Source organism: Solanum stenotomum, chromosome 3, assembly GCF_019186545.1.
Source record: "Solanum stenotomum isolate F172 chromosome 3, ASM1918654v1, whole genome shotgun sequence".
In the NCBI taxonomy this organism is placed as follows: domain Eukaryota; kingdom Viridiplantae; phylum Streptophyta; class Magnoliopsida; order Solanales; family Solanaceae; genus Solanum; species Solanum stenotomum.
Window position 1 is genome coordinate 67520791 of NC_064284.1, and position 14641 is coordinate 67535431.

The 14641-nt window shown below is 29.5% G+C and overlaps 1 protein-coding gene across 1 annotated transcript; it reads right to left on the reverse strand.

Annotated features, from left to right (window-relative positions):
• Positions 1 to 5995: 5995 nt before the first annotated feature.
• On the reverse strand, positions 5996 to 7259 carry LOC125859899 (protein EXORDIUM-like 3). The gene has a single exon (XM_049539750.1). It carries the CDS (start codon positions 7212 to 7214, stop codon positions 6165 to 6167), a length of 1050 nt encoding a protein of 349 aa, XP_049395707.1. The 5' UTR covers positions 7215 to 7259; the 3' UTR covers positions 5996 to 6164.
• Positions 7260 to 14641: the final 7382 nt, after the last annotated feature.

A 14641-nucleotide genomic window follows, 5' to 3' on the forward strand; every position in this document is an offset into this window, starting at 1 on the left:
TAGCATACTTGCAAGCTCAAAATGGAAAACTAAGTTTAGATTTGGATTCGTGGGGTTATGGGAAATTTAGATATGGATGGTATATACTCCTTTTGTTCATAAATAAGTGATGTTTTTAGTTTGGACATATTCCTTAAGAAACTACTCATTCCCAGAAAAATAGAGAGTATTTTTACTTACTTTAATAAATACGTTGAAAAAGAGGTATTCCCTGTGTCCTTATTTACTTATCAAATTTTGACTTGACACACCTATTAAGAAAAAAATGATTGGTATAGTGAGTTTATCATTTTACCCCTATTAATTAATAGTCTCAAACATATTTATTCACTACATTTTTTTAAAGACATTAACTCAATGTTAATAAATTGAGGGTATAATACGAAAAAAAAATATTGTCCTTCCTTTTTGTTGTCAAAAATGACAAATAAACAGAGAAATCAAATTAGGAAATATTTGACAAGTAAATAGGAACGGAGGAAGTAGCTCTTTAGTACTACCTCGGTCCACTTTTAATTGTCATAATTTTCTTTTTTAGAGTCAAACTATAAAAAATTTGACTAATATTTTATGATGTATTTTTCCATCACATTGACATGCAAAAATTCTAATTTATAGTATTTTTCGTATAGTTTTTAAATATCTAAATTTTTTGTTCAAAATAGCAAATTAATGCAATCTAATTTAACTTTGAAAATTAGTAAAATCGACTTTCGAAAAGCGCTACATAACAAACAAAAGTGAACAAAAGGAGTAGTTTCTTAGTTAGGTAAAACTCTCTTTATTTGAAGAAGGATAAAATTGAAAGAACATCAATAATGTCTTCTTAATTATCTAAAACATCACTTATTTAGGAATAGAGAGAAGCAGCATTTTTTATGTTTTTGCAAAATTCCAAGTCAAAATTTTTAATTTCTCACCTGCCCTTTCCCTATTCTAACTTTCTTTCATTTTTGTTTTGGCCATTGAATTTTTTTAGCTTGAAAATGACATTGTGGGGTTGATGAGGCATTAAACACATTAAGGTGAATCAACCGAAGTTTATTTTTGTTTCTACTGTACAAATAAACGATAAGCAATATCCAGGGCGGAGCTCCCGTTCTAGTTACGAATTCGGCAAAATCAATAGTTTTTACCCGAACTTGCATTCGTGTTAAGAAATCCACTTAGTCTGTATAGATAATTTATCCCTAATCCAGTAAGTTTTCATTTTTAGAAATCAAAATTCATAAACTCAAAATTTTGGATCTGCCTCCGTCAATACACCTTAATGCCAAGCATGCTAGTTAGTTTATTTAATACTCATGTAGTAAATAGCAATAGATATGAACTAGATATATAGGTATTTAAAGTTGTGACTTCAACTTCCATATTGAATACCATGTTTCCAGGACAGCAACTGTTAATGAATTCGTACAATCCATAAATTCATTGGTCTCACAATTTAATTTTTTATATTATGGTAAAGAAACTCAACCTAATAAATTTATAATTCACCTATTTAATTAAAATTTAAAAACCCACATTCATATGTATATAGTGCAGCTTAGCTTGCAGATGGCTACCTTTATTAGTCAGCCAGCCAGTCCCATAAGTTATCATCCACCCATTATGATAATAATTATGGCTATTATATTATTAATCAGTCTCATTCATAAATGGTTCCAAAAATTGTAGTAATACTTTGATTTGTATTTAGAGGAATTTTGAAGACCACCACTGGGATTTTTTTATTTTTTTTGTTTTCATTCAGTGTCTGGAACCCACATTGGAGTTTTGACTAAATCCAGATCATGCACTACAGGCCCCATTTGGGGGTGGCGCTCTCAACAAAATTTTCTTCATATCCGGGGCTCAAACTCTAAAACTCTGAATAAGGATGGAGCGGTCTCACTACTGCACCACGTTGGTAGCCACTAGGATTATCAGGTGATAGGTACATGATATATAAAACCCAGGAAGCTGTCTTTGATGTCAAAAGTAACAATGAGAGGTCCCTAATTGTTGTCATTGTTTGCCTCCAGCTTTGCCCTTTTAAAGCCAAACCATTAACATCAAATCCCATTAGGACTTTGTCCTTTACCTTATTCTCTTCTTACCCACTTAACCAAGTTGACCACAATATAATTTCTCAAAAAAAAAAATATTTTTTGTCTTGCCTTCCCTGCCACTGTCTCTGTACTAGGGTCTAGGGGTTGTAAATAAATTTAAACAGATTAAAATGAGTTGAATCAATAAATGAGTGATTGTATGCTAAAAGGGACAAAGTGAACAAATATGTGATTTTGGAAGTTGTTTAAGTAATGGTTGCACTTTGGACATACAATAATTTGCGAAGGTTAACTTTGAATATTCTTTTTACTAAAGTTATGAACTTGGCATTCCAAATATATAATGTTGCACTTCAGAGATTTTGCATTAAGTTCAGCCAAATATATGACTACACTTTACATATATTTGACATGAAGTTGGCAATAAAAAAAAATTTGTTCTTTAAATTTCAAACAATTATAGGTACGATTCTTAACTCATATTTTCAAATATTATAACGAACAAACCTCGATTATCAATTTGTTAGAATAACGATAAAGTTTATTTTGCGAATTTTATCATTCAAATACTTCCTCACCTAATTGGTTCCAACTTGCAAGTAACGTTTAAAAAATAATGTCACACAAATCTAGCTGTCATCCAAACAGAAGGAGAATAACATAGGCCACAGTAGATTGGATGGAACTTGCTAATCAAGTAATTAAAGCCAAATGTCATCAATTATAATCATAATTATAGATTAATTTACAAACATCGAGGCACTTAAGGACAAATATATTCTTTTTATTTTATCCCTCATGGAGTGGTGGGTCAAAAAACAGCTTCCCTTTAGGCGCCGCTTTATACTTTTTGCTACTATTGACTATTGTTGTCATTCATTAATCACTACTACTAATGTTGGCTAAACATTAATCATATTTTTATCAAATCTTTAATCAAATGTATGTCCTAATATTAGAATAATTTGTTCCACCTTTTTGCTAGGGTCCCTACTTTTGCTTTGTTTGAGGAATGACTACTCCATCTATGGTTTAGTGGGAGCAAATGAATATTACATTTACCAGGGTTGTGGTGTAATGGTGGGATGTCTCGAGTTTGAGACTTGGATATGAAGAAAATCCTATTGGGGAACGCCACTTTGAATTGGCCCTGCAGTGTGCAATTTGAATTTAATTAGAGCTCCAATGCAGACATCGATCGAACATCGGGTGAAAAAAAATTACTATATTGTACCCCTCTGATGTGACATACTCTGTTAATTATTTTTTAATGAGAAATTTTCATCTTAACGATAACGTGTCTAGTATAATATCATAAATAAGATCTAAAATGGTGACTTTTTACTATAATTATATAACATTCTATATATTTAAGGTCATTGAAACATAGAACCAAACAATGTGGTGGAGTGAGGCCTGGAATTCCACTTAGAAAGAAACTTGGCAAACAAATTCTCGAGCACTATTCCTAAATCACCCATTTTTGTTGGTACGTGGATTACACTTATTGAGTTAAAAGCGGTTTTTTTGGGTGTCACGCAGTATGTTCCGATTATATTTGAATCATGTACTGAGCTTATTTGAGGTGGTACTCCTAATAAAATTTTGAACTTGAACATGAGATCTCTAAGTAAGGATAAAACAGTCTGCATTACAATTTAGATTTTGTAAAAGTGGTTAATAATATCAAGGAAATGTGTAGTAGACAAGTTTGAGGAATCATCGGTGTGTAAAAGCTTTCTCAAGAAGAGTTACACAAAGGAGATTTGATTAGAATGTCATGGAGTAAATAATGTATTAACCCTAATTTATATATTGTTGGTATTTAAGAGTACATAATGCTTTATCTTATTTAATTTATATGTCACATATTTTTCTTTTGAGTTTAACTCAAAAAGGCACTTTTTTATTTTTAAAATAATTTAACTTAACAATTTCTGTTTTACTCTAAAAAAAACGACCTATATCATTACAAATTTAACATTTATTTTTAGGCCACAATCTTACAAGTCTTGTGCTATATAAATTAGGACTAATTTAACTAAAGAATAATATTCCCTCCGTTTTTTTTAATCTGTTTCAAAATTAATGTCTTTTTTCTTATAACACTCTAATTCTAACTTTTCGCGTGACACAAAATTTAAAAATTAATATTTACTTTCTCAAACTCTATATTAAGTCAAAAATCAAATAAACGAATTGAATCGAAGGAAGTAGATTTTTGTAGCTTCAATATGTTTAGGACTTATGCATGGGCTTCACTTGCTAGGACGTAGCAACTGGCCCGAGATAAAATGATCCGTAATAATATGTAATTCTCTATGATAAAACTTAATTTGATAACAAAAATAATTAAATTAAATATTGTAGCATATGTTAAATCATCGACAAAGAAAGCGTTGAGTCAACTTCAGTAGGATAGTTTCTCAGAGTTAAAATAGACAGCCTGGATTTTGTTTTCTCTCTCAACTTGTTCCTTCTACTTGCGCTTTCCTACTGAATTTGGATGATACATATAAAAATTGTTTAATTACTACTTTACTTTCATTGGACATCGAAATTAAAATTTTAATATGATCTTTGAATTTTAGGATGACAATTTAAAATAATAATAATAATAATAATAATAATAATAAATTATATTTATATTAAAAATCTATTGTTTGAAGAAAAACTAATGAATTGAAATTCAAATTTGTATCGTGACTTCTAGCTCCGCTCATGATTAGTCAGGTCCTAACCGAAAACCTTTAACAATTACTTTCACAACTAGGAAGTAGGAATACATTGAAATGTTAATCCTTCAAGTCTCTTTTAAATGATTAAATAAAGAGAGAAAAATAAATTTCATCATAGCTCTTGGCCAAATCCTATAAAGAGTTATTCTCATTCTGGACTAGGCTCTTCTTTTCGAAAAAAAAAATGATCATCATCTATATTGAGGATAATCAGTGATTAAAATCTTCCACTTTTAGATGCCCGTTTAGTTAGGAACAAGTTGTTTCAGAATTAGTTATTCTGGAATAAGTTATCTCACCATCTATATGGGATAATTTATCATATTACTATGATATAAATTGTGGAATAAGTTATTCCAAACACGACAATCAAACAAGACATCAAAATTTTATTCAAGATTAATTTTTTATTTTGAAACTATTTATTTTTATCCTCACATCAAACGATCCATGATAAAGAAACTCTTCTAAAAGGAGATTTTAGGGTCCATTGATGAATAGGATAAAATAAATAATTTAAGAATAAAATATAAAGTACTTTATCCTGTATATAATTATAAATATTAATTAATTCTATAATATTTTATTTCATTAACTTATTACATATAAATATAAAAGTTATAATATTTAATCTCATAAAGATATTCTTATTTGTCGCCTACCAAAACGACTCCAGTGTAAACGTTTGTCTAATTATGTCAACTTGAAGTAGCACTGGTAAAACGCTTGATTTGATTTTGATAACAAAAATAAACAAATAATTGTCTATGAATCTGAAGAAAATTTATCTTTAACTAAATAAATATATATATTTTATATGGCATAATATACTTAAAATATTCACATATAAGATGTGAATTGTCACACAAGACACCACACATTACATATGTATTCAATGATTCATTTTTATAGAAATTTTAGTCTCTATAAATTAAAAAAACATAATGTTTAGTGAAATCAAATTAAAAAACAAATTATGTCTTTTTACTCTCTTTTTTAAATTTGATATTTAGAATTTGAAATTATATAACCAAACGTACTTTTCGAAGTTCACCAAAAAATTTCATGCCAAACACTTTGTCCAAGACAAACGCTACCAACTTTTCTCAGAAGTCCTAAATATTTGAATACTCTATGGGGAATGTGATGACACAGTAGAAATCCTACAAAAAGAAAAAAGTGTACAAACCAATTCAAATTTAGACAAAACTGAAGCAAAGTACTCTGTATACAAAATTATAACTACTTTTATTACACTACATATCTTATAGTAAAACAGAGCTTAATTAATATGGCATCATAACCAAATTAACCCAAAATTAAAACATAAATAAGAACCAAAATGCTAGAATTTTGAATTTTGTAAACAAAACATTTACTGATCAAGTGCATTAGGTCCACTGCAATAATTCAAAATATGATTCCACACCCACTGAACCAAAAATCTCCTTCTCACCCCATTCATATTATACGTAGCACCATCTTTTCCGTTCAACATTTGCCCTGTATACGACCCCCCGCCGCCTGTCCCGTAAATCCCTTCACAAAGATCCGCAATCTCTACCGGAAAACTAGGGTCCTGACCCGCATACCAAGCGTTTACTAATGGGTTCGTTGATACCTCTGCAATTTCATGAGCAATCACGCTTATCATTCCGTCAACACCCACGTCGTTGTTCGGGGATTTCACAGCTTTAAAACCCGGCATGTAACTGGGTACGGAAAACGGGTAAGCGCATGTACCCGGACATAGTTTAGCGGAGTTACCCACCCAAGCGTACGGTAAAGTATAACCGACGATGGACGGAAAAGTGAAGTAATGGAATCCGCAAACGTTTTGGCAGAAATCCTGAACGTATACATCATCGGAAGTGAGTAATAAGTAGACGCCGGTTTTGGGGTTTAACGGTAGTGGACGGGTACGGGCGGTGACGGCGGATTTTATCACCGATTGTACGGATAATCGGGTTAGGGATTTACCGTGTGAGTAAAATCGATCGTTTTTTTCTTCTCCAAGATGGACAGTACGGGAAATGTTGGCTCCGGTTTGATCGGTGTAGAGCTGAACGGTTTTCCACCAACCAGCGACTGAAGGGCGTTTAGAATCGACGGCGGAGAAAGAGCTGATGAAATCGCGGATAATACGCTTCTGGGAGTTTCCCCACCGGCCGTACCAAATGGGATAAACGGTAATATTTGCAGTGAGAACAGGGCCCATGTGATATTTCAAATGGACAAACTCCGATGACCCCTCATACTTTTTGGACCCGCCGTAGAGTAATTCAGTGGCGTTTGGCTTCTGGTTGGGCCATGGACGCCACCCATTTACAGGCAAAGTGAAGAAAAAGAATAAGAAAGCTCCGAAAAAATAGAAGATTACCGGTACCGGAGCTTCCGGCCGGCGGAAGAGGGAACGGTGGGACATGTTAAAGAGTAGTAGCTGAGAAGAAAGTAACAAGTGTGAGAGTGGAATAAAGGGTATTTATATGCACAAATTATCACAAAAAGTGAGTAATTCAAATACATAGAAACAAACAAAAAATAAGTTGAATAGTTAGGGAGTTTTGCTTTAGCTATAGCTTTGTTTTGGGGGTTATTGCCTATTGATACTCCCTCTTGTTTCATACTCATTACTTTTAAGGGTAGAGGAAATACTTTTGGTCGTTTAATTGGGAATAACTTATCTTGAAATTATTTTTAGATAAGTTATTTCGTTATGTATGTGAAATAACTTATTCATTGAGGTATCAAAGGTAAGAGTGAGATAAATGATTTTAGGATTGTCTGATATCTCCAATCAAACTCTAGATAAAATAGTCCTACATTTTATTTCTTGATCACTATATCTTATTAGTCACATCAAACGACTCATTTATGTATTATGTATGCTATTATTCAGTACTATTATATTTGATCGATTTTGAGTTTATATCTCACATGGTATTATAGAATGTATAACGAATAAAAAAAAAGTATAATGAATACCTTTCATCCGGTGGTATGAGTAATATGTAGAATTCAATATGATGTGATTAATATATGTAAAGACAAAAATACCCCTCAAATCCTTTAAATCACTTTTTTTTTATTTTCTTGATTTTATGTTTAATATTTGTACTAGTAAATTTATTTAAATAAATTAGCTTACAAATTTTATTATTTAGAAAGAGTTGTTTGTTGCTAAATAAATCCAATAGAAATCAATACAATATTTGAAATGTGAGTTGTTTAAACATTTACTAATTGAAAGGAAAATATATGATTACATAACGTTTGTGATCTTAGTTGAATGTATTGTTTGTTGAAATACATGTGGCATTTTGATTATTTATATTTTGAATAATTTATAAAGTTGCATACTTATTACAATTATAACTTGCAATTTTAGGTGTAAATATAGATTGTTTATTCAATTTTAATATTGTTTACCGTCTTTTCAATTTCAAAAGTAGATGCTTTATCTTGTTTAAATTGAAAATTGATATTTTGTGAGTGATTAATTTATTAACATGACAATTATTGAAGCTCAGAATAATTCAAGAGAAAAAAATAGCAAACATGGTGGCAAATAGAGGTGTACAAAACCGAATTGAAAATCGAACCAAACCGTAAATCAAGTCAAATCGAACAAAAAACCCGACTAGTGGTTTGGTTTGACTTGGTTTGGTATTGGAAAAAAAATCAACTATATTTGGGTTGGTTTGGTTTTAACTAAAAAAAAATCAACCCGAGACCAAATCAACCCGACGTTATATATGTAATTTTAAAATTTTATTTTATATTTTAAAATATTTACATTGATATAATTTTAAAATATTTCTTATACTATTTCATAGTTTTTATCTTTTAATATATTATTTCAAGTTTAAAACTTATAATTCGGAATGGTCCAATAAAGATTATAGTTTATAGATGTTGATAATTATAATAAAACTTAAATCAAAATCAAATTAATACTAATGCAAAAAGAAAATCAATTCAACACTAAGAATGACAATAATATTGAATATTGGTTTTTTAGTTTTACATTGGTTTAGACAATTAAAATACATAATCTAATTTTAATTTTCCTTAAATATTTAGTAATATAACTAATACTTATTAAACTTATTTTAGCATGATTTAGTACTTTTAAATTATGATCATTTTCATTATGACTTTGCAATATTTATTTTATTTGATGATTTCATTATTATTTTTTATTGAATATTTTAGTGTCATCACTCATCTCATATTTTGTGTTATTTCCTTAAGAAACACCTTAGATAATTGTATTTTGGTTGGACTAAAGAAATATTTGAAGCACAAGTTAATTATATGTTTGTATGCAAAAAAATCCAAAAATTTGAAAAAATTCGAGGTTTATTAGTTTGGTTTGATTTATAAATTTAAAAATTCGACACAATAGTTTAGTTTGGTATTTGAAAAACTCGAACCAACCCGAGGTTAAAAAATCCGAATTTTATTAGTTTGATTTGGTTTATAAATTTAAAAATTTGACACAAATGGTTTGATTTGATATTTGAAGAACCCGAACCAACCCGGTCATGTACACCTCTAGTGACAAAGTTATTCTTCTCCTACCAAGTTAGAAGGCCACAAAAAAAAAATTGTCTTGACAGTTATCTATCTTGACTCAATTATATTAAAAAGAAAATCTCATTATAATTCAATGATATATTCGAAAAGAAAATCCTTGCATTACTATTCTCGGGATTAATAATTCTTATGTTATTATTCCCTATGTTATTTCATTGCGTTTCTATAATAACTTTTATTTTATATGCATCCTTTAAATACGAAATTACATAAGAGTGAAAAATAAAATATATCCAATTTAATTATTCAAATATTATGAGTAAAATACAACATACTCCCTCCGTCCCTTTTTAGTTGTCCACTTTAGAAATGGCACACAGATTAAGGCAACAATGATTAGCACAGTGAACTTACAATTTTACCCTTATGACAACTTTTTACTTCAAAATTACAACCACTTATTTGAATTCAAGTGAAATAAATTGGAGGGAAACAACATACACTTTTACAATTTTCAAGAAGTGTAAATAAGGGTATAATAGGAAAAAATTTGTTGTCCTTTCTTGATTTGTCAAAATGGACAACTAAATAGGGACAACTAAAAAAGGAAATATGGACAAGTAAATAGGGACGGAGGGAGTACGATATATGAAACGATAGATAATAAGCTAAGCATCCAAACAAGGTGTTGTTAGGGAGGTGGATAATGGAGTCCAGAGGGATTCTTAAAAGTGTGGAGGCAGAAAAAAAGGTGGGACCCACAAACGGTGGGGGTGCGGGGTAGGGCCCCCTAAGGTGGGACCCACAATCGTCGTCATTTCATCTGACCATATCTGATCAGCGATTATTATTTTCCTTTTGATTATGTAATTGCTAAGTTGCGCGGGAAACAGGATAAAAAGGGTATTTTGGGGATTTAAAAGTATGTAGCACGTCTTTTAATCCATCATCGCTTTTTGGGGACCGCTGGTCCCTTTGTTTTGCTGTGGGAAGGCAAAAAAGGAGATTTTCAAGTTTCAAATAGAAATTCTACCATGCAATCACAATCCCTACATAATAGGGAGAAAGGTGAGTTAATTTTTGAGATAAACTTTGAGGGGTCGTATGGTAGCTGGATAAGGCCAAAGCTAATATATGTAATAGCGGATTTAGAATTATTATTAAGAGGTGTCAAGACTAAATATCTAATTTGTGTCAAAAGGTGTCAATGCTTATATATATATTTACTAAATCAAAATTTGGCCTCTATATACAATATAATTTTTCGATGAAGGGATGTGCTCGACACCCCTTAGCTAAAAGTTGGTACGCCCTTGAATACATGGATAACTTGGTTATTCATGTATTAATTTTATACCATGTTTGGTTTACAAATAGGATATAAGTTATTCATGTATTAATTTTGTACAATGTTTGGTTAGCAGATTATCAAATGTTGTATGAAAGTTATTCATGTATTATTTTTATACAGTGGTTGGTTGCCTTTTTTGTAATCCTACGTAATTAATACTTGTATAACTTATGAGGGAATCTATATATAATTAATACGGGATAGAATGTGGAATAAGTTATGTGAATATTAGTTATATATGTATTAAAATGATAAATTACACATTCACCCCTATTAATTAACTCTTAAATGTATATATTAATTTATAACTAATCAAATAATTAATACATATTAAAAAATGTACTACCATTTTTTTCTTTGAGTTTTTTTGTTTTGATAATTGCTTAATTTCTTTAATTAAATTATTGTTAATTGTTTTCTTTTTAGTTAAAAATACAAGTTTTATTTTTTTTTGCTTAAAATACAAGTATTAATTTTTTTAGTTATCTATTATATATTAATTTATAACTAATCAAATAATTAATTCATATTAAAAAATGTACTACCATTTTTTTCTTTGAATGTTTTTGTCTTGATAATTGCTTAAATTCTTGTTAATTGTTTTCTTTTTAGTTAAAAATACAAGTTTTATTTTTTTTTGCCTAAAATACAAGTTTTAATTTTTTTAGTTATCTATTATTTAGTTTAATTTAAATTACATACTACTTAATTACTTAGTCATATTGAATACAAAATACTTAATTACTTTTACTCGGCTATTTTTAGCTATTGGTATTTATTTAATTTTAATGTATTATATATAAAGTTGGTTATTTTAATGTTATAATAAATATGGGATAAGGGTCTGAAAAATACCTCAACTTTGGTTGGATTTGTTGTTGCGATACTAAACTTTCATGATGACCTATTACCTCCCTAGACTATTTAATACCATATTTTTTACCCCCTGAACTATTTAATAGTGTATTTTAAAGGTATATATGTGCCCACGTGGACACATTACTATTTATAATTTTGCATTATTTTTTATGTCCACGTGGGCAAATATATATGTTTAAAATACGGTATTAAATAGTCTAGGGAGGTAATAGGTCTTCATGAAAGTTTAGTATCGCAACAACAAATTCGATCAAAGTTGGGGTATTTTTCAAACCCTTATCCCAATAAATATTAGCTCACTAATAACTTTTGAAATTAAGAAATAAAAATTGACTCACTAATATACTGTAATCTCTACATAACTAAACCTTGCATAACTAATACTTACATAACTAATACATGTATAATTAAACACTGCATAGCTAGTACTCACATTACTAATATCTGCATAACTCTTTCTAGCTACCAAACGACCCCTGAGTAATTTTGTATCTCTTGTATAATTTATTCCAACATAATTTATCTAAGCATAACTAATCTTAACTTAACTTGTTTTCAAATTATATGACCTTTAAGGAATTGTTTGGTAGAGAGTATACGAATAATGTCAAATAGAGTAGAGTGTTAGTAATATTTGCATTCGTTATGCTTGTATTAATTATGCACAAATTATTTCTTATGTATTGTTTGGCTAAAGATTATTTCTTATGTTTGTATTAACATAGATTACATAAGTTTTTAAAGATAAAAGGGATAAGGGTCTGGAAAATATCCCAACTTTGGTTGAATTTGTTGTTGCGATACTATACTTTCATGATGACCTATTACCTCCCTAGACTATATAATACCGTATTTTTTACCCCCTGAACTATTTATTAGTGTATTTTAAAGGTATATATGTGCCCATGTGGACACATTACTATTTATAATTTTGCATTATTTTTTATGTCCACATGGGCAAATATATATGTTTAAAATACGGTATTAAATAGTCTAGGGAGGTAATAGGCCCTCATGAAAGTTTAGTATCGCAACAACAAATTCGACCAAAGTTGGGGTATTTTTCAGATCCTTATCCCAAAATAAAATGCATGTTATTTTTAATACACCAAATCAAACAATACATAACAAATAATCTATGCATAACTAATACAAACATCACTAATACATTAATACTACATTCTATTAAGCATTATTCTTATAATTCTACCAAATGATCCATAAAATAATAAGGATATCGACCACTAACGAAAGTCATTATTACCATCAATAATTAAATCAATAAGATATTTTTATAGGTTTTGATCGTCCTGAATAGTTCGATTTTGGTGTAACCAATTGTAAAATGTTTACAAAACAAATATATATGGCTTCTCGAACAATTTGACCAGACAAGATAACAAGGTACTATACAGAACGCTCATAAAATAGAAATAATAATAACTAACCTGAAAAGAACTACACAAGTGCAACACAAAGAGAAATTAAGAGGAATAAAGTTGTTACCTTAGATTTTTATCTTTTATATAGTGTGAAGTTGTGAACTCAAAGTCACTCTGAAGTGTGAACTGAAGGCTAAAAGACAAAAATAGAAACCAGTAAGGTGCTAAGATTAACTTTTACTATTTATATAGGGGTAAAGTAGTAAATTACTATAATCTTAATGAATTACCGATTTATCCAATAACTCAATATTAAAAAATCAAAATTGAATCTATAATGCGATAATTTTTTTTTGTAAAATTGTTAAAAATCGTTAACCAATAACTGAGTAACAATAAATTAATAGCATTTTGGTTAGATATAGCAAAGTAATCAGAGTGAAAAAATGCAGTAGAAGAGAATAGAAATAAAGTTATTAAAATTATATAAAGATCAATAAGAGAAATAAATAATTAAAATATGAAATTAATATAGCCTGATTTGACATGAGTTTGACCAATTGATCGTATCTGCAATCAAGATAGAGTCGGCTAGCTTAGAGGGGCAATCCGTCAAAAGAGACTGATTAATGAGTTCTAACCCCTCAATAATTCATAATAAATGGCTAATTAAATGATATTAATATAAAAAGAGATCGCTGGAGTAATATATCACAAATATAACAAATTACCGTTGAAATAAAATGAACTAAAATAAATAAACAAATCTTTAGGCTGAGACACATATATCTTGCTCTTTTTAAAGAGATTCAAGTCTACTATGACATAATACACTGATCCATCAGCAACACTCTTGACTTGTTCCTTCCAGGATACAACAGCCCAACAACGTCGTACAACTCAAACAATTCCGGATTAGCTAAAGAGTCCAAAACTCCATATAATTAGAACACCTTCCTTCAATATATAATTACTTTCGTTTGTACAATGAATATAGTTAAAGACTTGATATTTTTCGCTTCGTATACACGATATGATTGGTGATTGATGTATTCTTGTTCCTTGGTTGTTTTCTACATGATTATTCCAACTACATATTGTGTTGCATCCTTTATTCTCCACATGTGCCACGATTTAAATTATCTATATTGTACAAAAAGGAAAATAAAAAATAAGGGGAAAGACCATGTGATTAATTTATCTTTAGGTAGTTGAAAACTTTCTATTACCATTGACAAATATGCTTAAGTCTATAATTATTGGTATTTGAAGTGTACAAGTCCAAGTCCAAGTCCAAGTGTCCAACCTTCATGCCATGTTCATATGTCTACTATACAAATGATAAAGCAAAAAATAATCTTTACTTAATTTATGTAGTATTTGCATATTAGTTTTAATCCTTACTACTTCAAAATTGTGAGAATGGAATTCAAGGTAATATTTAATTTTAATTCTTTGGAGTAAATTGGTGTTGGTGGGGGTCTAGGAATTATAAATAATTTTCCTGTTAGTTGAGAAAACCAATGAAGAGTGTATAAAATTAATGAAGTGTCTATATCATCTGCTAGATATTTACACTGATGGAGGAAACTCATGAAAAATAGAACCACCTTTATTTAACCAAGCAATGAATTAGCCCAAAAGAAACAAAGAATCTATTCTATTTGTACTTTATGCTTCTTATGGTTCATGGAACTAATT

What these genes read in the sequence shown, in the direction of transcription:
- LOC125859899 (XM_049539750.1), bottom strand. Translation starts at nt 7,214, where the DNA reads ATGTCCCACCGTTCCCTCTTCCGCCGGCCGGAAGCTCCGGTACCGGTA.